The 25,297-nt window shown below is 48.0% G+C and overlaps 1 protein-coding gene and 1 pseudogene across 1 annotated transcript; one reads left to right on the forward strand and one right to left on the reverse strand.

Moving 5' to 3' along the window:
- Nucleotides 1-4,599: 4,599 nt before the first annotated feature.
- On the forward strand, nucleotides 4,600-9,690 carry wu:fk65c09 (keratin, type I cytoskeletal 13; the record flags this gene model as incomplete). Its single annotated transcript, XM_045216869.1, has 6 exons — nucleotides 4,600-5,139; nucleotides 5,723-5,805; nucleotides 7,840-7,996; nucleotides 8,233-8,394; nucleotides 8,651-8,776; nucleotides 9,607-9,690. Coding segments are annotated over exons 1-6 (1,152 nt in total), but the record flags the coding sequence as incomplete, so codon positions are not given.
- A 7,482-nt stretch (nucleotides 9,691-17,172) lies between these two features.
- Nucleotides 17,173-23,230, reverse strand: LOC123485742 (annotated as a pseudogene).
- Between the last annotated feature and the right edge of the window lie 2,067 nt (nucleotides 23,231-25,297).

Here is a 25,297-nt window from a genome sequence, read left to right on the forward strand (position 1 = left end):
AGCTAGGGTAAGGAGACAGGCTAGGAGCTAGGGGACATAGGAGCTAGGGTAAGGAGACGGACTAGGAGCTAGGGGACATAGGATCTAGGGTAAGGAGACGGGCTAGGAGCTAGGGGACATAGGAGCTAGGGTAAGGAGACGGACTAGGAGCTAGGGGACATAGGATCTAGGGTAAGGAGACGGGCTAGGAGCTAGGGGACATAGAAGGCATAGGCTAGGAGCTAGGGGACATTGAAGGCTAGGAGCTAGGGTAAGGAGACATAGGCAAGGAGCTAGGGGACATAGAAAGCTACGGTAAGGAGGCATAGGCTAGGAGCTAGGGGACATAGAAGGCTAGGAGCTAGGGTAAGGATTCATAGGCAAGGAACTAGGGGACATAGAAGGCTAGGAGCAAGGGTAAGGAGACATAGGCTAGGAGCTAGGGGACATAGAAGGCTAGGAGCTAGGGTAAGGATACTGTCACGATCGTCGGATATAGAGGACCAAGGCGCAGCGTGGAAGGTGAACATACTTATTTATTAAATGATACACGAACAAAACAACAAATCGATACGTGACGTCCACAGGTGCAAAACACAAACCAACACGGAACAAGATCCCACAAACACTGTGGGAAAACCAACTGACTAAATATGGTTCCCAATCAGAGACAACCAGCAACAGCTGATACTCGTTGCCTCTGATTGAGAACCACTCTGGCCAACATAGATATACAAAAACTAGACTAGACACAACGAGCACAAAACATAAACTCTACACACCCTGGCTCAACTTAAAAGAGTCCCTAGAGCCAGGGCGTGACAGATACAGGCAGACAGACTGTACACTGTGTTCTAGTACTACTCCTCCAACAGTCCTCCCATCACAGGGCTGGGCTGGGGAAAACCACACAATGTGGGCTGCTGCCATCCATTGTCTCAGAGGTGAGAAGAACAAGGTTAGAGAGGCGTTTTACTGCCTTGCTTGCTGTTATCAAACGGATTCTAAGGTTGTCGGCCCTGTGTGTATAATCATGTGTAAAAGTAAGTTGCTTAGGCCTACACATACACCTTTTATATCTCCATAGTTACATTAGTTTTATACACCTTTTATATCGCCATAGTTACATAAGCTTTATATACGTTTTGAAATCTCCATATTTACATAAGCTTTATATACGTTTTATATCTCCATAGTTACATAAGCTTTATATACGTTTTGAAAGCTCCATATTTACATAAGCTTTATATACATGTTTATTCTCCAAATTACTTGTCACGCCCTGGCTCTGGGGACTCTAATATGTTGAGCCAGGGTGTGTAAAGTCTATGTGTTTTGTTCTAGGTTTCACATTCTGGTATTGTGGTTCTATGTTGGCCAGTGTGGTTCTCAATCAGAGGCAACGTGATTCAGCTGTTGCTTGTTGTCTCTGATTGAGAACCATATTTTAGCAGCCTGTTTCCCCACAGAGTTTGTGGGATCTTGTTTCTAGTCTGTTGTGTTAGACCGTGAACTGTCACGTTTTCGTTTTGTTGTTTTTGATCGTGTCTCTAATAAAGAGTATGTTTGCCTGCAACGCTGCGCCTTGGTCCTCATCTCTGTTCGACGATCGTGACAGAAGATCCCACCAGAACTGGACCAAGCAGCGGGTCGAGGAGCCATCGCCAGGGAAATCCCTAGCGGATATCCAGCGCCTCCTCGACTGGGTCAAGCCGGGTGAGGAAGAGAGGGGCTTGACGTGGAGGCAGAAGGGCGAAAGGCTGGCGAGAAGCATGGAGACCTGGTCCACGGGTAGGAGTGAAGCCCATACATTTTTTAGGGGGGCTAACGCCGTGGGACGACGGGGCAGCAGGAGGCCGCCAGGTTACGGGAGTCACTGGTCACCAGGGAGAAGGAGGATGTAGAGGCACGGCGAGAGGTACTGGCGTGTGTTGCCAGTCCGGTCCGGCCTGTTCCTGATCCCCACGTAGGGCCAGTGGTGTGTGTTCCCAGTACGGTCCGGCCTGTTCCTGCCACTCGCACCAAGTCTACGGTGCGCGGTCGCCAGCTCGGCCCGGCCTGTTCCTGCTCCCCGCACCAAGTCTGTGGTGCGCGTCGCCAGCCCAGTCCGGCCCATTCCTGCTCCCCGCACCCAAGTCAGTGGTGCGTTTGCGTTCAGCCCTGTCCGGCCCGTTTCCTGCTCACCGCACCAAGTCAGTGGTGCGGTCGTCAGCCCGGTCCGGCCCATTCCTGCTCCCGCACCAAGTCAGTGGTGCGTTTCGTCAGCCCAGCTCGGCCCGTTCCTGCTCCCCGCACCAAGTCAGTGGTGCGCTTCGCACAGCCCGCACGCGCCCGTTCCTGCTCCCCGCACCAAGTCAGTGGTGCGTACCGTCAGCCCGGTCCGGCCCGGGCTCCTGCTCCCCACACCAAGCCAGTGGTGTGCGTCGTCAGTCGGCACGGCCCGTGCCTGTTCCACCGGTGGCTGGTCCGGCACCGGTCAGATGCTTCACGCCGAGCTAGAGCAATCCGCTCCACCAGTGTGCAGTCCAGCTCCGGCCAGCGGGCCAGACCGGACCAGGGGTACTTTGGGGGTTGGAGAGGAGCGGGGATCAGGCCCGGAGCCGGATCCGCCGCCCAAGCGGAGTGCCCACCCGGTCCCTCCCCTGTAGTAGTTTGGTGGGCGCGGTCGGAGTCCGCGCCTTTAGGGGGGTACTGTCACGCCCTGGCTCTGGGGGACTCTAATATGTTGAGCCAGGGTGTGTAAAGTCTATGTGTTTTGTTCTAGGTTTCACATTCTAGTATTGTTGTTCTATGTTGGCCAGTGTGGTTCTCAATCAGAGGCAACGTGATTCAGCTGTTGCTTGTTGTCTCTGATTGAGAACCATACTTTAGCAGTCTGTTTCCCACAGAGTTTGTGGGATCTTGTTTCTAGTCTGTTGTGTTAGACCGTGAACTGTCACGTTTTCGTTTTGTTGTTTTTGATCGTGTCTCTAATAAAGAGTATGTTTGCCTGCAACGCTGCGCCTTGGTCCTCATCTCTGTTCGACGATCGTGACATTACTACACACTTTCCCACTCGAGGTGCTGTGTTCCCCCTCCCCCTACGTAATCTCCCCCCACCACCTCCCCTCTCCTCCCGAATAATAAGACCTATAATTGTACCCACTACCCCCGGGGCGACAGGTGAGCAGAACACTGAGCATCCTAACAGGTTCAATCATGACATACCCTGACTGCTGTGCCAAGAGACAATCTCTCTTTATCTCACCGTTTCTCTCTCCATTCTCCCACTATCATTCTCTCTTTATCTCTTACTTTCTCTCTCTCCCTTTCCTTTCTCTCTATCTCTCACTCTCTTCTGTCTCGCACGCTCTCTCCCTTTCTCTCTGCTCCCCTGTCTCTCTCACCCCTCTTCCTCTCTCCAACAATCCATCAATCAATCTTAAATGTGTATCAAAAGTTTAGGCACACGGCTCGCGGGTGGGAGGCCTCGAGCTGTGCAATGCGCACAAGGGGGTCGGCGAGGACAACACTTCAAAGAAACCTATCTTTGATATGTGCATTTAAACGATTCGTTCCCTTCGACGCTTCATGCAAATGTAGTTATGCTTCATTTGATGACTTTCGCTGTGATGAACAACAACAAGAACATCCAACCGCTTTGCTCCGGGTAAAGAAATGCAACCGGGCCACTTATTTTTTTTGCACACAGCTGCAGGCAACGTGAATGCGCTGGCTGCAAACCGTGGGAGCGCGAAAGGAGAGATCTCTCCCCACTGTGGGTGGAATCGAAGAAGGAATTTGTCCCGAAGGGTATCTCCTCTATTCTGTGTATTTTATTTTATTAATTTGGGACGATAAAATCTGTTGGAATCGGTCAGCAAAAAGTGTAAAAGAGATCATCAGGGGGCATCTTGATAGGGTTACATAAATTCAAGTGTGGCTTGCATTGAATCACTTTCTGTGCCATGGAGGCCGGTTCAAACCAGGCATCTGTTATTACATTGGAGTTAAATCAACAATCAATCATGAACTGTCATGTTCATCACCTACACACACGGGCACACCAAATGGTACACACACACACACACACACACACACACACACACACACACACACACACACACCAAAGATGCAGAATAATGATTTTCCCTCAATGAGAACCGCCCTAATGGACCATTATGTAAAAGTCATAGAAAAACACTTGTGGATACGTCCCAAATAGCACCATATTCCCTACATAGTGCACTGCTTTTCCCCAGAGCCCTGTGGGCTGTCATGTGTGCAGTGCCACGCCCTTAGTCACGTGACAGTCACATTAATACACAGTTCACCTCCCTGTTCCTTCAGCTCCACCCAAAAGATCATGGAACATTGGCCTGGGGCTGGGGGGGTTCGGCTACCAGTGGCCAATTGCGCTTTACCGGGGCGTGGAGAGCGAGCCAGTCCCGCTATATATATATCCATCACTTATTGCGCAGGATATTAACACTTGAAGCGCGGTGACAGAAGCCGCGGTCACAGGCTCGCTCAGCGTCTTCAGACTCTCGCAACCTCAGCAGCAGCAGCAGCGGTAGAGGACAGAAGACCGAAAGATAGGAAGTGTCTTTCTCTCGGTAGTCATTGTTGTAGTCGTGATCCATGAGTCTGTCCGGGAAGCAGCGGTTCTCCGCTAACTCTTTCTCCGGGTTCGGGAGCCGGAAGATGGCCTTGTCCTCCTCCGGGGGGTCGTCAATACGCTCCAGTTTCGGGGGCAGAATGGGGATAGGGGCCGGGGGCGGAGGCGCTAGTCTCGGCTTCGGGAACGGCTTTGGAGCCGGTGGAGGTAGTGGAGGAGGAGGGTTCAGGATGTCATCCTCCAGCCACATGGCCGGTCTGGGGAGTGGGATGAGCTCCGGTGGCGGCGGCAGTGGGATGAGCTCCGGTGGCGGTGGTGGCGGCGAAGGAGGAGGTTTCGGATTCGGTGGAGGTGTTGGGGACAAGTCCCTCGGGTTCGCCGGTAACGAGAAGCAGCACATGCACAACCTGAACGACCGCCTGGCAACCTACATGGAGAAGGTTCGCCAGCTGGAGGCCACCAACCACCAGCTGGAGGAGAAGCTGAAGACTTTCACCTTCAACAAGGTCGAGGCGCACGACCTGACCATCTACAACGCAACACTCAAACCACTCAAGGAGCAGGTAGGCTTTAAAACTATCTCTCTCCGTCTCTCTCTCCCTCTCTCTTAGCGCTTGCCATTTGTACAAGTTGTGCGTAAAAAGCGCACAAGAACTAGCCCACTGGGCACACACTGGTTCAATCAACTTTGTTTCCACGTCATTTCAATGAAATTACGTTGAACCAACGTGGGACAGACGTTGAATTGACATACAGTATGTGCCCACTGCGAAATGTTTTGGGATGTTTTTTCCCAAAAATAATATCCAGTATTGTAGATGATCTTATCTATATTTGATATAGTCATATATGTTTGAGTACATTATGGGTACGTTATTGAGTACATTATGATATAGTCATATATGTTTGAGTACATTATGGGTATGTTATTGAGTACATTATGATATAGTCATATATGTTTGAGTACATTATGGGTACGTTATTGAGTAACAAAATGTCCCCAGTTGGTCAAATGTTTGTTCGTTTACTATTCTTGTGGGGACTTCTGGTCCCCACAAGAATAGTTAAACATGTGCATACACACAAACACACACACACACACACACACACACACACACTGTGGCTGACTCCTGTCTCTGTCTGCAGCTCATGGGTTTCCTGATACAGAACACTCAGATTGCTGTGGAGATAGACAATGCCAAGCTGACTGCTGACGACTTCAGAGTCAAGTAGGATGGATGGATGGATAGTTATGGATGTATGAATGGATGAATGGATGAATTAATTAATTAATTAATGTATCTTTACACACCACTCCCACACAGTTGTAACCTATAGAATGAATCAAAAATAAATACACTATGTCTCAATGAAGTAGATACCAATAAAGGAAATAATTCAATCAGCTGTATCCTATAGATGGTCCAGTCAACTCTATTCATGACTTCATACTGATCTTCTCCTATAGCCCCAGTCTATTGGACAATTTGTCGTCAGGAAATGGCAAATACGTGAATTAGAAGACACAGCTGTTAGCCTGGAACCAGTGTGTTTGTGCTAACGTTCCACTCCTTTTTACTACGTGTCACATTCCAAACATGGAGTGGCAAGGAGTGGAACGATAGCACAAACAGACAGTTAACCCAGGCTAACAGCTGTGCTTGGGAGATTAAATGCTCACTGTTATCATAGGCTACTTCTATAGGGACTTTGCTTGTAGTTGTAACCCAGCTGATTTCTTAATTATCTATCACTCTCAGATTACAAAACATACACTATATATACAAACGTATGTGGACACCCCTTAATATTAGTGGATTAGGCTATTTCAGCCACACTTGTTGCTGACAGGTGTATAAAATCGAGCACACAGCCATGCAATCTCCATAGACAAACATTGGCAATAGAATGGCCTTACTGAAGAGCTCAGTGACTTTCAACGTGGCACTGTCATAGGATGCCATCTTTCCAACATCTCAGTTCGTCAAATTTCTACCCTTCTAGTGCTGCCCCGGTCAACTGTAAGTGCTGTTGTGAAGTGGGAAACGTCTAGAAGCAACAACGGCTCGGCCGCGAAGTGGTAGGCCACACAAGCTCACAGAACAGGACCGCCAAGTGCTGAAGCGCGTAGCATGTAAAAATCGTCTGTCCTCGGTTTGCAACACTCACTACTGAGTTCCAAGCTGCCTCCGGAAGCAACGTCAGCACAATAACTGTTCGTCAGCAGCTTCATGAAATGGGTTTGCATGGCCGAGCAGCCGCACACAAGCCTAAGATCACCATTCGCATTGCTAAAAGTCGGCTGGAATGGTGTAAAACTCGCCCCCATTGGACTCTGAAGCAGTGGAAACACATTCTCTGGAGTGATGAATCACACTTCACCAGTTTTAGTGAAGGGAAATCTTAACGCAACAGCATACAAATACATTCTAAACGATTCTGTGCTTCCAACTAGGTGGCAACAGTTTGAGGAAGACCCTTTCCTGTTTCAGCATGACAATGCCCCCATGCACAAAGCGAGGTCCATACAGAAATGGGTTGTCGAGATCGGTGTGGAAGAACCTGACTGCCTGCACAGAGCCCTGACCTGAACCCCATCGAACACCTTTGGGATGAATTGGAACGCGACTGAGAGCCAGTCCTAATCGCCCAACATCAGTGCCCAACCTCACTAATGCTCTTGTGGCTGAACGGAAGCAAGTCCCCGCAGCAATGTTCCAACATCTAGTGGAAAGCCTTCCCAGAAGAGAGGAGGCTGTTATTACAGCAAAGGGGGGACCAACTCCATATGAATGCCCATGGTTTTGGAATGAGATGTTCGACAAGCACGTGTCCACATACTTTTGGCCATGTAGTGTATATTTCTTATAACAAAACCATGGCAGTTATCGAGTTTTCCTGGCCCGGTGTTGAAATCATATCACTAGATTGATTCTGTTTCTATGGTTGAAATGCTCACTGTGTGTAGCGTGTAGGCTATGAAATAGTACTATTGGGCCTTATCTTGCAGTTATCAATCAATCAATTAATCAATCAATCAATCTCAGTCATTTCTTAAAGCCCTTTTTACATCAGCAGTTGTCACAAAGTGATTTACAGACACCCAGCCTAAAACCCCAAAGAGTTAACGGATCTCTCACTCGCTCTCTGGGCCTGTTCAGGAGAACGTTACAAGACGTTCTGATAGAAATGTATGGTGTAGAACAGAAATGATTCTGTCACACTGAATATGGTGTCGTCTCTATTCACTGTATCTCTGCCAGATGGGAGAATGAGAAGTCTTTGCGCCAGTGTGTGGAGGGGGACATCGGGGGTCTGAGGAACCTGCAGCGGGAGTTTGAGATGAACATCACAGCCATGATGCAGGACCTGCAGGGGTACGAGAAGGAACGGCTCTCCATGACGAAGAGCCATGAAGAGGTGAAGGCACACCTGTCTCTCTCTCTTTTTCTCTGTTTCTCTCTCTGTCTATCTCTCTCTCCCTCTGTGTATCTCTTAGTTCTTTCTCTCTCACCCTCTGACCCCTAACCCTCTGACCCCTAACCCTCTGACCCCTAACCCTCTGACCCCTAACCCTCTGACCCCTAACCCTCTGACCCCTAACCCTCTGACCCCTAACCCTCTGACCCCTAACCCCTGAGCTGTGACCTCTCTAGGAGCTGTTGTCCATGCGTGGGGGGATGAGCGGCCAGGTGAAGGTGGATGTCCAGGCTGCTAAGAGCCAGGACTTGTCTCTGATGCTGGCTGAAGTCAGGTCGGAGTACGAGTCGGCCGTGGAGAAAAACCGCAGACAGGCCGAGGCCTGGTACACCAAACAGGTCTGTTACCACGCCAACGCAGGCACTACCACAGGCCAACGTTAAAACATGTATCAGAGGTGCTGTATGTGTGTGTGTGACATGTCTCTGTGTGTGTGTGTGTGTGTGATGTGTCTCTGTGTGTGTGTGACGTGTCTCTGTGTGTGTGTGTGTGTGTGTGTGTGTGTGATGTGTGTGTGTGTGTGTGTGTGTGTGTGATGTGTCTCTGTGTGTGTGTGTGATGTGTCTCTGGTGTGTGTGTGTGTGTGTGTGACAGGTGGAGATGAAGCAGGCAGAGTCAGCGGTGGTGACTGAGACGACCACTAGGACCACGTCAGAGATGACAGAGTTACGGAACCGCTACCAGACCCTACAGATGGAATACCAGGGTCTACGTATGGGGGTGAGTCACACACACACACACACACACACAGACACACACACACACACACACACAACACAATTCAGTCCCATTCAAAATCCTATTTTCCCTAAACCCCTAACCCCTAACCCGTACTCTTACCCTAACCCTAACCCTAGCTCTTAACCCTAAACCTAATTCTAACCCTAACCCCTAACCCTAACCCTAGCTCCTAACCCTAGCTCCTAACCCTAAACCTAATTCTAACCATAACACTAATTCTAACCTTAACCCTAAACCCCCTAGAAATAGCATTTGACCTTGTAGGGACCAACAAAATGTCTGGTCCCCACAAGAACACTTAAACACGTCCACACACACACACACACACACACACACACACACACACAACACAATTCAGTCCCATTCAAAATCCTATTTTCCCTAAACCCCTAACCCCTAACCCCTAACCCGTACTCTTACCCTAACCCTAACCCTAGCTCTTAACCTAAACCTAATTCAACCCTAACCCTAACCCTAGCTCCTAACCCTAAACCTAATTCTAACCATAACACTAATTCTAACCTTTAACCCTAAACCCCCTAAGAAATAGCATTTGACCTTGTAGGGACCAACAAAATGTCTGGTCCCCACAAGAACACTTAAACACGTCCACACACACACACACACACACACACACACACACACACAGCCACACACACACACACAGTGTCCCATTTATACACATCCTCTGTTTCCAATCCCTATCATGCTAAATGTGTGTGTGTGTGTGTGTGTGTGTGTTTGTGTATCTGTGTGTGTATGTGTCCTTCGGTCTCTCTCTGTGTGTCCCCCACCCTCCCATCCTCCAGATGGCAAACCTGGAAGCCAGGCTGGTGGAGGTTCAGTCCCAGTTCCAGCAGCGTCTGTCTGGGTATAGCGGCAAGGTGATGGGCCGGAGGGAGAACTGACCTCCATCAGGGCCAGCACCACTGAGCAGAGACAGGACTACCAGGTACAGTAACCATACCTCTATACTGAATCACTGAGCAGAGACAGGACTACCAGGTACAGTAACCATACCTCTATACTGAATCACTGAGCAGAGACAGGACTACCAGGTACAGTAACCATACCTCTATACTGAATCACTGAGCAGAGACAGGACACAGGTACAGTAACCATACCTCTATACTGAATCACTCACAAACAGTGATTAGGGATTCAATCCAAGGCGGGTTACAGAGCAGCGATACAGACAGCCCACTAATGCGTAATTTCCCCAGCATTCACAGAGATCGCATCCATGGTAAGCTCTGCGAATGCCGGCTCAACTCGTAAATTACCTCTCCACTTCTCTCCCTCGCTTCCTCTCCCCTTCCTCTCCTCTCTCCCCTCTCCCCCCTCACTCTCAACCCCCCCCTCTCACGCCGCCTCTCCCAGATCCTTCTGAACATCAAGAGTCGTCTAGAGATGGAGATCCAACAGTATAAGCATTTGCTGGAGGGAGCCGGCCTGGGAGGGGGCATGGTCTCTGGAGGGGCTGACCTGGGAGGGGGGCATGGTGGTCTCTGGAGGGGCTGACCTGGGAGGGGGCATGGTGGTCTCTGGAGGGGCCGGGAGGTCCTCAGGTAAAACTTGTTAGTTAGTTAGTTAGGAACTCTCTCAGCCCATGCATGAAATGTGAAATACAAAGTTATCGAATCACAGCTCTTATCAAGTACTGAGTACCACAGTATGAGTCATAAAACCCAGAAATGGTTCCAATAGTTTTTTCACCATTGATTTTTACATCTGGGATTTTAGAAACTACTTTTATATAAGGTCTGTGTTTCGTGTAGGCTTACACTGGCATGACGTTTTGATAACCGTGCAAATCTCTCTCGGGCAAAGGTAACTTTTATCAACAATTAGCATGCCAAATGTTTTAGAGTAAATTGAGGCGAATATATTGGTAAAACTCACACTGTCTGAGAGAATTAGCACGGCTATGAAAACGTCACCCCAAGGTACAGCGCATTCGGAAAGTATTCAGCCCCCTTGATTTTGTTACGTTACAGCCTTATTCTAAAATTTATTAAATTGTTTTTCCCCCCATCAATCTACACACAGTACCCCTTAATGACAAAGCAAAAACAGGTTTTTAGACATTTTTGCACAAAAATAAAACATAAAAACAGCCTCGAGTCTTCTTTGGTATGAGCTACAAGCTTGACACACCTGTATTTGAGGAGTTTCTCCCATTCTTCTCTGCAGAGCCTCTCAAGCTCTGTCAGGTTGGATGGGGAGCGTTGCTGCACAGCTATTTTCAGGTCTCTCCAGAGATGTTCGTCGGGTTCAAGTCTGGGCTCTGGCTGGGCCACTCAAGGACATTCAGAGACTTATCCCGAAGCCACTCCTGTGTTGTCTTGGCTGTGTGCTTAGGGTCGTTGTCCTGTTGGAAGGTGAACATTCTCCCCAGTCTGAGGTCCTGAGCGCTCTGGAGCAGGTTTTCATCAAGGATCTCTCTGTAATTTGCTCCGTTCATCTTTCCCTCGATCCTGACTAGTCTCCCAGTCCCTGCCGTGGAAAATATCCCCATAGCATGACGCTGCCACTACCATGCTTCACCGTAGGGATGGTGCCAGGTTTCCTCCAGACGTGATGCTTGGCATTCAGGCCAAAGAGTTCAATCTAGGTTTCATCAGACGAGAGAATCTTGTTTGTCATGTTCTGAGAGTCCTTTAGGTGCCTTTTGGCAAACTCCAAGTGGGCTGTCATATGCCTTTTACTGAGGAGTGGCTTCCGTCGGGCCACTCTATCATAAAGGCCTGATTGGTGGAGTGCTGCAGAGATGGTAGTCCTTCTGGAAGGTTCTCCCATCTCCACAGAGGAACTCTGGAGCTCTATCAGAGTGACCATCAGGTTCTTGGTCACCTCCCTGACCAAGGCCCTTCTCCCCCGATTGCTCAGTTTGGACAGTTCTAGGAAGAGTCTTGGTGGTTCCAAACTTCTTCCATTTAAGAATGATGGAGGCCACTGTGTTCTTTGGGACCTTCAATGCTGCAGAAATGTTTGGTACCCTTCCCAAGATCTGTGCCCCCAACACAGTCCTGTCTCGGAGCTCTACGGACAATTCCTTCGACCTCATGGTTTTTTGTGACATGCACTGTCAACTGTGGGACCTTATATAGACAGTGTGCCTTTCCAAATCATGTCCAATCAATTGAATTTACCGCAGGTGGATTCCAATCAAGTTGTAGAAACATCTCAAGGATGATCAATGGAAACAGGATGCACTTGAGCTCAATTTCGAGTCTCATAGCAAAGGGTCTGAATACTTATGTAAATAAAGTATAAATAAGGTTTTTTATTTGTAATAAATTCGCAAACATTTCTACAAACCTGTTTTCACTTTGTCATTATGGGGTATTGTGTGTAGATTGATGAGGAAAATATTTATTTAACCAATTTTAGAATAAGGCTGTAACTGTAACAAAATGTGGAAAAAAGGGAAGGAGACTGAATACTTTCCCAATGCACTGTAAGACTACACCAAACACCCACTTCATTTGAAGTGTTTGTAAAATTCACGATGTGAAAATGAATGGCGGAAAAATCATTGGAAGCATTTCCGTGTTTTTTACGGGTAATATGACGCCCCACTGTGACGGACTACTGCTTTATATCTAAATGTTTTAAACGTCTTATTAACATGTGTTATCTATGTACTCAGGTAAGACTGTTGTGACCAGAACCATTGTGTCGGAGGGGAAATCATCGGGAGGAGTAGTAGGAGGGGTGGAGATTGGAGGAAGTTCCATGTTGATGCGTTCCACTAGCTCTTCCTCCAGCAGTTCTGGGGGCGGGGGCAGCCATGATGTCATCAGGAGGCTCCGCAATGGTGTCCGGCGGGGGGATCAGCCACGGTGTCATCAGGAGGCGGCACGGCGCAAACAGGAGGAGGCATGGTGCCATCAGGAGGAGGCACGGTGCCATCAGGAGGAGGCACGGCGCAAACAGGAGGAGGCACGGCGCAAACAGGAGGAGGCACGCGCCATCAGGAGGAGGCACGGCGCCATCAGAAGGAGGCACGGCGCAAACAGGAGGAGGCACTGCGCCATCAGGAGGAGGCACGGCGCCATCAGGAGGCAGCATTGCGCCATCAGGAGGAGGCACGGTGTCCGGCAGAGGTTCCACGATGATGTCCGGGCGGGGGAGCAGCCATGGAGGGAGGCATGGTGATCACTAAGACCACTGTCACAGAGGTCTCTCTAGCAGTTCAGGAGGAGGTGAGCCATGGAGGGAGGCACAGCCGGTGCAACTACGGTGTCATCAGCAGGCGGCACGGCACCATCAGGAGGCGGCACGGCGTCATCAGCAGGCGGCACGGCACCATCAGGAGCGGCGCGCACGGCGTCATCAGGAGGCACACGGCGTCATCAGGAGGCGGCACGGGCGTCATCAGGAGGCGGCACGGGCGTCATCAGGAGGCGGTATGGCGCCATCAGCGGCAGCACGGGGCGCCATCAGTAGGGGGCACGGGCGCCATCAGGAGGGGGTAGGGAGCCATCAGTGGCAGCACAGGTGTATCAGCAGCGCGGACGGCGCCATCAGTAGGGCGGCACGGGCGCCATCAGGAGGAGGCACGCGCATCAGCAGGGGCACGGGCACCATCAGGAGGCGGCACGGGGCGCCATCAGGAGGCGGTACGGCATCATCAGGAGGCGGTATGGCGTCATCAGGAAGAGAGTTATCAGGAGGGGCACGGAATCAGGAGGCGGTATGGCATATCAGGAGGGTATGGCATCATTAGGAAGTGGCACGGCAATCAGGAGGGTGGCGATAGTGTTGGTGGGGGAGAGCCACGGTGTATGAGGAAGCCACGGGGGATCAGGACCAGATGTATTAGGACAGCCACGGAGTATCAGGACCAGATGTATAGAAGCAGGATAGGACAGCAGGACATCAGGACCAGCCACGGGATAGGACCAGCCAGTGTATAGGACCAGCCACGGTGTATAGGACCAGCCAGTGTATTAGGACCAGCCACGGTGTATCAGGACCAGCCACGTGTATCAGGACAGCCACGGTGATAGGACCAGCCACGGTGTAAGGAAGCACGGTGATAGGAAGCAGGATAAAAGAAGGAACACGATAGGAGTAGGACAGCAGTATCAGGAGGTGCCGCGATGGTGTCCGGTGGGGGAGAAGCACGGTGATCAGGACAGCCACTGTGTACAGGACCAGCCACGGTGTATAGGAGGACCCGAAATGGTGTCGGGGGGGAAGCAACCATGATGTATCAGGAGGCCCTGCAATGGTGTCGGAGGGGGAGCAGCCATGATGTATCAGGAGGCCCTGCACGCATGGTGTCGGGGGGGGAGCAGCCATGATGTATCAGGGAGGCCCGAAGGTGTCCGGCGGGGGAGCAGCCATGGAGGGAGGCACAGCTACAGCATCATCAGGAGGAGGACTGTGTCAGGCGGAGGTTCACGATGATGTATCGGGCGTGGCATGACCTCCAGTGCATCGACCAGCTCACATGGAAGTGAACATAGAGATATAATAATAGACCAGCTCCTCACATGGAAGGTGAACATAGAGATATAATAACTAGACCAGCTCCTCCACATGGAAGGTGAAACATAGAGATATAATAAAGACAGCTCCTCCACATGGAAGGTGAACATAGAGATATAAATTAGACCAGCTCCACCATGGAAGGTGAACATAGAGTATATAATCATTAGACCAGCTCCACCATGGAAGGGAACATAGAGATATAATCATTAGACCAGCCTCACCATGGAAGGTGAAATAGAGATATGACTCACTAGACCAGTCACCATGGAAGGTGAACATAGAGATATAATCATTAGACCAGCTCCACCATGGAAGGTGAAATATAGATATATAATATAGACCAGCTCCACCATGGAAGTTAGCAACATTTGAAACAAAAATTTTGCTATTCAACGTTCCCTCTCCCTCTCTCTCTCACTCACACCCCTCCAGGTAAAGTCTCTACGGGATATTAATAGTATATAGGATTCCCTTCTCTGATCCACGTCACAACACTCTCCAGGACCACGAAACCCCCTAACCCCTACCTCCCCACCCCCCAATACACACGACACACACACACACGCACACACACACACACACAGTAACCCCCCCAACACATCCCCAGGAAGGTAACACGCCGAACGACCGTGATGGGAATCTGAAACACACTAACACACAGCGAAGAAACACACAGCACCTTGAAAACAGACGTGTAGCTATCTCTTCTTTTAATAAAACCAACCAACTGAGATGGTGTTTTTTGGTGTTTTTATGAGTATTTTTATTGTTTAAGATTAGCAAATGATATGTGTTAGTCAAAGGATTATGATTCTATGATACATAGTTTTTAGACGATAGGTGGGGGGCCTGATCCTAGACTTCAGCAACGAGCTACTTTAGGGAATACCAGGGCCCAGGAGTAGAGCTGTAATCTGGGGCCGGGGAAACTACTCTGAGCTACTTTATGAATACCAGGGCCGAGGAGTAGAGCTGTAATCTGGGGCGGGAAACTACTCTGAGGTACTTTATGAATACCAGGGCCCAGGAGGAGAGCTGTAATCTGGGGCGGAAACACTTGAGGTATATGAATACAGGGCCCAGGAATAGAGCTGTAATCTGGGGCCAGGAAACACTCTGAGCTACTTTATGAATACCAGGGCCCAGGAGTAGAGCTGTAATCTGGGGCCGGAAACTCATTTTTGTGGGCTGTTTTCGGAGAGATTAGATTAATCCAGGAGTAGGTTTAATCCTGACTAGGGGTTAATTGAGTCAAAATGTGGTTGAATGAACATCGACTGACCTCAAGACTACATGCTCCCTCCTGATCTGTGAACCCTTACATTTATAAACTGGTGTCCCAGACAAAGATTAAACCTAGTCCTGATTAAACACCAATCTCCAAAAAGGGTGTTTTAGTCCAGGACTAGGTTTAATCTGGGTCTGGGAATCATTGAAGACAAGTCTATGAAGCCATGTACGTTTATGAACTCTGGGTTTAGTGAAGTCCAAAGCCACACAATAACAATTACATGACTCAGTATGTTTGTTTTAGTGTTTTATTGCGCCATCCTCAGGATTTGACAGATATCACAACCACACTAACAGAAACCCTCTCAGGTACAACTACAGATTAAACATCAGTCAATCACTTTTAATTGTTACATTTCTACTATTTTACTAATGATACAAGTTAAGCATTCTCACACACACCACTAGAATCATATAGACACCATGGTGAGTAATTACACACTACCGACTGATATCAAGCTGAATGTAAAGGCGGCTCACAAACTACACAGAATAAATGCTTATAAATCATTACAGATAAATACATAATTGAGACGACAATGAGTCAGTCCGTGGGACAGAAATAAATCAGTCTATCTGTAAACAATAAATAATGATACAGGAGAATAAAGCTTCCATACTGCTACAGCACTGCCATTGGCCAGGGTTAGATCTACAGCACTGCCATTGGCCAGGGTTAGATCTACAGCACTGCCATTGGCCAGGGTTAGATCTACAGCACTGCCATTGGCCAGGGTTAGATCTAACAGCACTGCCATTGGCCAGGGTTAGATCTACAGCACTGCCATTGGCCAGGTTAGATCTACAGCACTGCCATTGGCCAGGGTTAGATCTACAGCACTGCCATTGGCCAGGGTTAGATCTACAGCACTGCCTATTGGCCAGGGTTAGATCTACAGCACTGCCATTGGCCAGGGTTAGATCTACAGCACTGCCATTGGCCAGATCTAGCAGCACTGCCATTGGCCAGGGTTAGATCTCTACAGCACTGCCATTGGCCAGGGTTAGATCTACAGCACTACCATTGGCCAGGGTTAGATCTACAGCACTGCCATTGGCCAGGTTAGATCTACAATACTGTTGTTCTATCATATTGTCCTTCTGTTCTACCATCTACAACTATATAGTCTGGTCTCATTTCATCCTATAGGTTCTCTCCTTCTTTGGTCGTCTGTTAATTAACTGGCTATCAGCATCTACTGCAGCAGTATCCTTAACACTCAACTATCAAACCAACACAGTTCTTATGCAGGGCTAACATTTCATTATGGAAGGAGGGATATGGTAAGCAGATCCAAGAGCGTTGTTGATTTGTTGATTGATTAATTAATTTATATGATACATAAATAACAGGTCATCTGAATGTGGTTAACATGGAGAGGAGGTCAGCTGAGCGTGGTAACATGGAGAGGAGGTCAGCTGAGCGTGGTAACATGGAGAGCAGGTCAGCAGCAGGTGAATAAATCTATTATGTGTAGTAACACTATGACACCAGTAGGGTGTGGTGGTGTATTACAGTAAATACTGAGGCAAGGGCCCAATCCCAAATGGACTTCTAACTGAATGAGCTCCATCACCCACAGCACCCCTCCATACCCCCTACTGTTCAGGGCCATATATAATATTCTAGGGCTAGGCCAGGTTGAGGTTAGTGGGGCCGTCTACAGAGTTAACAGAGGGGGTGTCCTCCAGGGAGGCCTCTACAGTGTTGTTCCAGGGGTTGTCCGCCTGGGGGTCAGAGCTGTTGGCCGAGGGGGTCTCCCCGACCACTGGGCTCTGAGACGGGGTCACCTCGGGGGCCTGGGAGGGGGGTTGGTGGCCGGTTGGTGGGGAGATCTGAGGGGGAGTCAGAGATGGTGCTGGGGGGGTTGTGTGTGGCGTTGGGTGTGTGTGTGTCGGGTGTGTGTGTGGCGTGGGTGTGTTTGTGGTGGGTGTGTGTGAGGCGGGTGTGTGCGTGGGGGTAGGTGTGTGGTGGGGTTGGTTCCTGGGGGTCAGAGCAGACGGCCTCTCCCTCAGCTACGTACCACACCTCGTTGTGTCTGTTCAGCAGCTTCAGAGGACTGGAGAGAAACACAGGACAGAATCAATACTGACAGAGAGAGAGAGGAGGGGGTGTTCACATAGGAAGTGGGATAGATAGAGAGAGAGAGGGAGAGAGAGAAAGAGAGAGGGGGGTCACATAGGAAGTGGGATAGAGAGAGAGAGGGACAGAGACAGAGAGAGGAGAGAGAGAGAGAGAGAGAGAGAGAGAGAGAGAGAGAGAGAGAGAGAGAGAGAGAGAGAGAGAGAGAGAGAGAGAGAGAGAGAGAGAGAGGGTGGAAAAAAGCGAGAGAGAGAGAGAGAGAGAGGGTGGAAAGCGAGAGAGAGAGAGAGAGAGAGAGAGAGAGAGAGAGAGAGAGAGAGAGGAGAGGGGTGTGGTGTATTTCTGAGATCAGAATGTGTGTGTGTGTATCTGAGATTAGATTAGGCCTACCTGTCGCCCAACCCACTCCGTAGTGGTAGGTGGGAGTTGTAATCAGCCTGGAACCTGACCCACCTGTCGTAACCCACTCCGTAGTGGTAGGTGGGGTTGTAATCAGCCTGGAACCTGACCTACCTGTCGTGAACCCACTCCGTAGTGGTAGGTGGGGTTGTAATCAGCCTGGACCCTGACCTAGTCGCAACCCACTACGTAGTGGTAGGTGTGGTTGTAATCAGCCTGGACCCTGACCTACCTGTCGTAACCCACTCCATAGTGGTAGGTGGGGTTGTAACCAGCCTGGACCCTGACCTACCTGTCGTAAACCACTACGTAGTGGTAGGTGGGGTTGTAATCAGCCTGGACTCTGGACCTACCTGTCGAACCCACTCCGTAGTGGTAGGTGGGGTTGTAATCAGCCTGGACCCTGACCCACCTGTCGGAACCCACTCCGTAGTGGTAGGGTGAGGTTGTAATCAGCCTGGACTCTGACCTACCTGTCGTAACTCCAACCGTAGTGGTAGGTGTGGTTGTAATCAGCCTGGACCCTGAACTACCTGTCGTAACCCACTCCGTAGTGGTAGGTGTGGTTTGTAATCAGCCTGGACTCTGACCTACCTGTCGCAACCCACTCCTAGTGGTAGGTGTGGTTGTAATCAGCCTGGACCCTGGTCAGCTCCTTGGTCAGTAGGTGAGCATGAAGCCTGGAGGTCACTGATAACATCCACGCCTCGTAGATACGCACGTACACATCCATAGAGGGCATCTCCGTAAAGTAGAGCTAGAGAGAAACATTACAACAACAATAACACATTATAACATCACTGATAACTTCCAGCCTCCATAGCTACGCACGTACACTTCCATAGAGAGGGGGGGGTAATCTGATCCTAGATCAGTTCACACAGACATAATGACATGGCACAATTCCATAGGGGGTAATCTGATCCTAGATCACTTCACACAGACATAATGACATGGTACAATTCCATAGGGGGGGTAATCTGATCCTAGATCACTTCACACAGACATAATGACATGGCACAATTCCATAGGGGGGGTAATCTGATCCTAGATCAGTTCACACAGACATAATGACATGGCACAATTCCATAGAATTCAAGTCATTATCCCTCAGAAAGAAAGAACTCTAGAACATTAGAACAACAGAAGGTGTCTAAAGTGTTCCACAGGGATGCTGGCCCATGATGATTCCAATGCTTCCCATTCTTGATACACACGGGATACTGTTGAGCGTGAAAAACCCAGCAGCGTTGCAATTCTTGACACAAACCGCGAGCCTGGCACCTACTACCATACCCCGTTCAAAGACACTTAAATATTTTGTCTTGCCAATTCACCTCTGAATGGCACACGTACACAATCCATGTCTCAATTGTCTCAAGGCTTAAAAATCCTTCTGTAACGGTCTCCTCCCTTCATCTACACTGATTGAAGTGGATTTAACAAGTGACATCAATAATGGATCATAGCTTTCACCTGGTCAGTCTATGTCATGGAAAGAGCAGGTGTTCTTAATGTTTTGTCCACTCAGTGTAGGTACACTATATGTCCAAAAGTTTGTGGACACCTGTCTCGAACATCTCATTCCAAAATCATGGGCATTAATATGGAGTTGGTCCCCCTTTGCTGCTATAACAGCCTCCACTCTTCTGGGAAGGCTTTCGCAGATGTTGGAACATTGTTGCGGTGGGACTTGCTTCCATTCAGCCACAAGAGCATTAGTGAGGTCGAATCCACTAATTTGAAGGGGTGTCCTCATAGATAGTGTATGTAGAGAAGCAGACAAGCACCTGTGAGCACCTTTCATATCCATAGCTGTACAGCAGAAGAGAACATCTTGATTCATCATCTGTTGACAATATCACTGAGTCAAGTATGTAGCTCAGTTGGTAAGAGTGTAGAGCTAGGAACGCCAAGTTCGTGGGTTCAATTCCCGTAGGGATCACACACTCGACATACTAGAAATATATGCACTCACTACTACTGTAAGTGGCATTGGATAAACGCCTCTGCTAAATGGCATACATAATAATACGAATTGTGTGATGTGTTCATTCCACCTATCTTCTGATTGGAGGGTTGGGTGGGCCAGGCTCACCTTGTCATTGGTGGGTGTGGGAGGCCTCTCCTGATAGGCTGCTGGAAGCAGGAAGCTGAGGGTGTAGATGGCTGGTTCCCACATCCCCTGGCCTCAGGATCCTCACCAGGACTGGAGCAGTCATCTCCATCTGTAGACCTGGGACAGACATGCGTACACACTCATGCATTTAGAGGCATATAGTACAGACACAAACATACACTACCAGTCAAAAGTTTGACACGCCTACTCATTCAAGGGTTTTTCTTTATTTTTACTATTTTCTACATTGTAGAATAATAGTGAAGACATCAAAACCATGAAATGACACATATGGAATCATGTAGTAACCAAAAGTGTTAAACAAATCAAAATATATTTTATATTTGAGATTCTTCAAAGTAGCCACCCTTTGCCTTGATGACAGCTTTGCACACTCTTGGCATTCTCTCAACCAGCTTCATGAGATAGTCACCTGGAATGCATTTCAATTAACAGGTGTGCCTTCCTAAAAGTTAATTTGTGGAATTTATTTCCTTTGAGCCAATCAGTTGTGTTGTGACAAGGTAGGGGTGGTATACAGAAGATAGCCTTATTTGGTAAAAGACCAAGTCCATATTATGGCAAGAACAGCTCAAATAAGCAAAGAAAAACGACAGTCCATCATTACCTTAAGTCATGAAGGTCAGTCAATCTGGAAAATTTCAAGAACTTGAACGTTTCTTCAAGTGCAGTGCAAAACCATCAAGCGCTATGATGAAACTGGCTCTCATGAGGACCGCTACAAGAAAGGAAGACCCAGAGTTACCTCTATTGCAGAGGATAAGTTCATTAGTGTTACCAGCCTCAGAAATTGCAGCCCAAATAAATGCTTCACAGAGTTCAAGTAACAGACACATCTCAACATCAACTGTTCAGAGGAGACCGGACGAATCAGGCCTTTCTACGGCCGAATTGCTGCAAAGAAACCACTACTAAAGGACACCAATAAGAAGAGACTTGCTTGGGCCAAGAAACACAAGCAATGGACATTTGACTGGTGGAAATCTGTCCTTTGGTCTGGAGTCCAAATTGGAGATTTTTGGTTCCAACTTGCGGGGCTGTGAGACGCGGTGTGGGTGAACGGATGATCTCCGCATGTGTATTTCCCACCGTGAAGCATGGAGGAGGAGGTGTTATGGTGTTGGGGTGCTTTGCTGGTGACAGTGGCTGTGATTTATTTAGAATTCAAGGCACACTTAACCAGCATGGCTACCAAAGCATTCTGCAGCGATATGCCTTCCCATCTGGTTTGGGCTTAGTGGGACTATCATTTGTTTTTCAACAGGAGCAATGACCGAACACACCTCCAGGCTGTGTAAGGGCTATTTTACCAAGAAGGAGAGTAATGGAGTGCTGCATCAGATGACCTTGGCCTCCACAATCCCCCGACCTCAACCCAATTGAGATGGTTTGGGATGAGTCGGACCGCAGAGTGAAGGAAAAGCAGCCGACAAGTGCTCAGCATATGTGGGAACTCCTTGAAGAAAGTTGGAAAAGCATTCCAGGTGAAGCTGGTTGAGAGAATGCCAAGAGTGTGCAAAGCTGTCATCAAGGCAAAGGGCTATTTGAAGAATCTCAAATATAAAACATATTTTGATTTGTTTAACACTTTTTTGGTTACTACATGATTCCAAATGTGTTATTTCATAGTTTTGATGTCTTCGCTATTATTCTACAATGTTGAAAATAGTAAAAATAAAGAAAAAACCCTTGAATGAGTAGGTGTGTCCAAACTTTTGACTGGTACTGTAGACAACTGCGTTGTAGACGCATTGTGCTCAAATGTGAAAAAATTCAGACACACAGGAGATCTCTCTCTCTCTCTCTCTCTCTCTCTCTCTCTCTCTCTCCCTCTCTCCCTCTCTCCCTCTCTCCCTCTCTCCCTCCCTCCCTCACCCCTGTTGTTGGCTCCATGTGATGTATTGGAACAGTCTCCTGGAAGGCCATGGCTGCTCCCACCCCCCATGAAGTAGGCCTCCCGCATCCGTAGACACCCAACGAGTGGGACTGTAGTGACGGACCTGACACACACACACATATTATTGAAGGAGACGTTTTTAACATGTAGGTGCAGGTGTCCGTCTGTGTGTGTCCACTCACCTCATATTCGTCTGTTTGCGAGACACCAGCTCATACTCCAGACATTCCCTTTGACTCGGAGCAGAAACTGGAGTTGTTGCTGGGGCTAGAGGACAGGAGACACAATGAGACACTATTAACACATACACAGACACACACACACACACACACAGTAAAGGTCATTGAAAAGGAGAGGTTGTCTTACCCGACGCCACCTTCAGCACCAACTGAAACCATTAGAGCCAACACCACCCAGCCCTGAGAAGAACTCCCTAAGAGACACACACACACACAGAGTTGTTCATTTTAACTGTCCTAAGTGTGTGTGTGTGAAGGAATGCTTCTGCAGAGGTAAATGGGGCACATTATCCTCTCTGAGATGGAGAGAGTGAGCAGGGAGGGTGTGTGTGTGTGAGAGAGAGAAAGAGAGAGAAATAGGAGAGAGAGAAATAGGAGAGAGAGATAGGAGGAGAAATAGGAGAGAGAGATAGGAGGAGAAATAGGAGAGAGAGAGAAATAGGAGAGAGAGAGATAGAGAGGAGAAATAGGAGAGAGAGAGATAGGAGGAGAAATAGGAGAGAGAGAGCTAGATTTTGCTGCATCATCATACTCTGTACTAGCCACAGCAGCAGAAAATGCTATCTGAGGTCACGGTGGAAAAGATAATGATCTTAATGATCTTAACTAGATCCCTTTTCAATCACTGACCTACTGCAGGGCAGAAACAATCCGTTACTCAACAGCTAGCGGAAACCGTTATTTAACGGTTGGAAGCGAGCCAACAGTGGCGTTTCAATGCGGACAACACACTGTGCTTTGCACTTTACCGAGCCAGGACCCGGTTAATATTGATGCAGCAGACCGAAACATGAAAGGGGTGGCTCAGAAACACACTCTCTCTCCTCCCTCTCTCTCTCTTTCTACCTTTCTCTCTCCGTGAGATGCGCAAGCAATGCGTCATTTCGTAATTTTGCTGCTCAGGTCAATGTCACACCCACATTACACTTTCTTTCTCATATTTTGGTATACAACTACAAAAATGATTTTCAAAACTCACCAAGAATTACTCTCGTCCACACACATTTAAGTAAAACAAATAAACCTAACAAAATGTTCCCATTTGTTTTAAGAAAAATATATACAATATTTAATACGCACTAGCCCAACATAGTCCACTCAACAGTCACCAAACACGCAGTATGAGAACTCACATTGAGACGACGAGTGTCTGTCCGTGTCCGTTATCCGCCGGTGAAATATAACTAGGCCAGGCTACTGCGTGCTTGTGCTTGTGCGTTCTGATGACGATGATAGTCACCCCGTTAGATCAGCAGTGGCTTTATAGTCTGCTGCAGGCGATGCTTACGAAACCACAGCCAAGGTCGGGCTGGCCCAGTAACGGCCAACCGGAGGGGGTCAGGTGTGTCTGTGTGTGTTAATAATGCAGCAGCGCTGGGATAGCGGCGGGAAGTAGTTTGGGGATGCACATTTTTTCGTTGTTGCCTGCACTGAAGACATCTATATTGGTCTAGTAAAGGCCCAGTACACTACTTTTGTGATAAAAAAAAACAACTAAATGCATTTGAGTGTTTACCAGCATTTGTAACTTGAGTCTGATAATTATCTGTACAAAACAGTTAAACTGATAATACTTGTGGAATATAAAAGTACTCTGCTTGATATATGTTTTCCAGTTTCTTGAAATACTTTTGCAAATGCAACTTATTTTTAGGTAAAAATTAAAATGGTCTATTTCTTTTCCGTTTTAGTAGATGCTCTTATCCAGAGCAACTAGTGAGTGCATACATTTCATCACATCATTACAAACCATTTGATGCCTCAATGTACTCAATTACTGTATTGTGCATTGTTTTTCTTCATGGTGAAGGAAAGTCTACAGGTAAAAACCTAGATGACCAGCCTATGTAAACAGCCTACATAAAGTGGTTTGTAAGGATGGTAAATTAATACTGCACAAAAAGTGGTTGTTTTCCATGTTATTTAATCAAGAAAATATTTAATTTGATGTGGATGTTTTGTGTCTTTGCCCATAACTTTGCAATTTTGATGTAAATGTTTGAGGACAGGGTTTTGTTCTTTCTGTATTCAATTAAAATGACAATCACAAGAAAGGGACAGAGCAACAACTCTTGCACAATTCCAACTATTGAATCCTGCAAGATACTGTTCCTAATTACACAACCACCATTTTTTTTTGCCCATTGCTACAGATGTCAAGATCGGTCCGCTAATACTAGCAAAGGCCCAGTGCACTACTTTTTGAAAATATATATTTTAGAAAAAAATCATAAATGTTTCTATTAATATATATTTTTAATTCAGATTTTTCAGGGGGTGCTGAAGCACCACTACCCCGCGGCATGGGCGTGGCCAGGGGCGCTGAGAACAGCATATGCTGGTTTCGGAAGCAGTTACAGTTTACCCAGACGGACAGCGCCCAAGGAACAGATGACAGCCTGGCAGCGCTTCAGAGTCACTTCTTCAGTGGTAGGCTAACGGTGACGGTTTGGATCACCAGAGTGTCTTCTTCAGTGGTAGGCTAACGGTGACGGTTTGGATCACCAGAGTGTCTTCTTCAGTGGTAGGCTAAAGGTGACTGTTTGAATCGATTTTTCTTTGATATGTTTTGGATGTTTTAAATCAATGCCATCCTTCCTCCCAGATACACCAGTGTAGCACACCTGCGGCTAGCACCACTTTCCCTCCGCACTTTTCTCTGTGTGACTTGGAATGTCCTACCTGTCTTAATTGTCTCCTGTGAGATATATTGGTCTCGCCTTCTTTTAAAGCCCAAAGCCTAGTCTTGACCCTGACCCGCAGGTTTGCGTAACAATCTTAAATCTGTTGACATACAGGTGTGTGTGGGTAATGTACACTGAGTGCACAAAACATTAAGAACACCTTCCTAATATTGAGTTGCACCCCCTTTTGCCCTCACAACAGCCTCAATTCGTCAGGGCATGGACTCTACAAGGTGTGTAAAGCGTTCCACAGGGATGCTGGCCCA

Source organism: Coregonus clupeaformis, unplaced genomic scaffold, assembly GCF_020615455.1.
Source record: "Coregonus clupeaformis isolate EN_2021a unplaced genomic scaffold, ASM2061545v1 scaf0835, whole genome shotgun sequence".
NCBI classification, from domain to species: domain Eukaryota; kingdom Metazoa; phylum Chordata; class Actinopteri; order Salmoniformes; family Salmonidae; genus Coregonus; species Coregonus clupeaformis.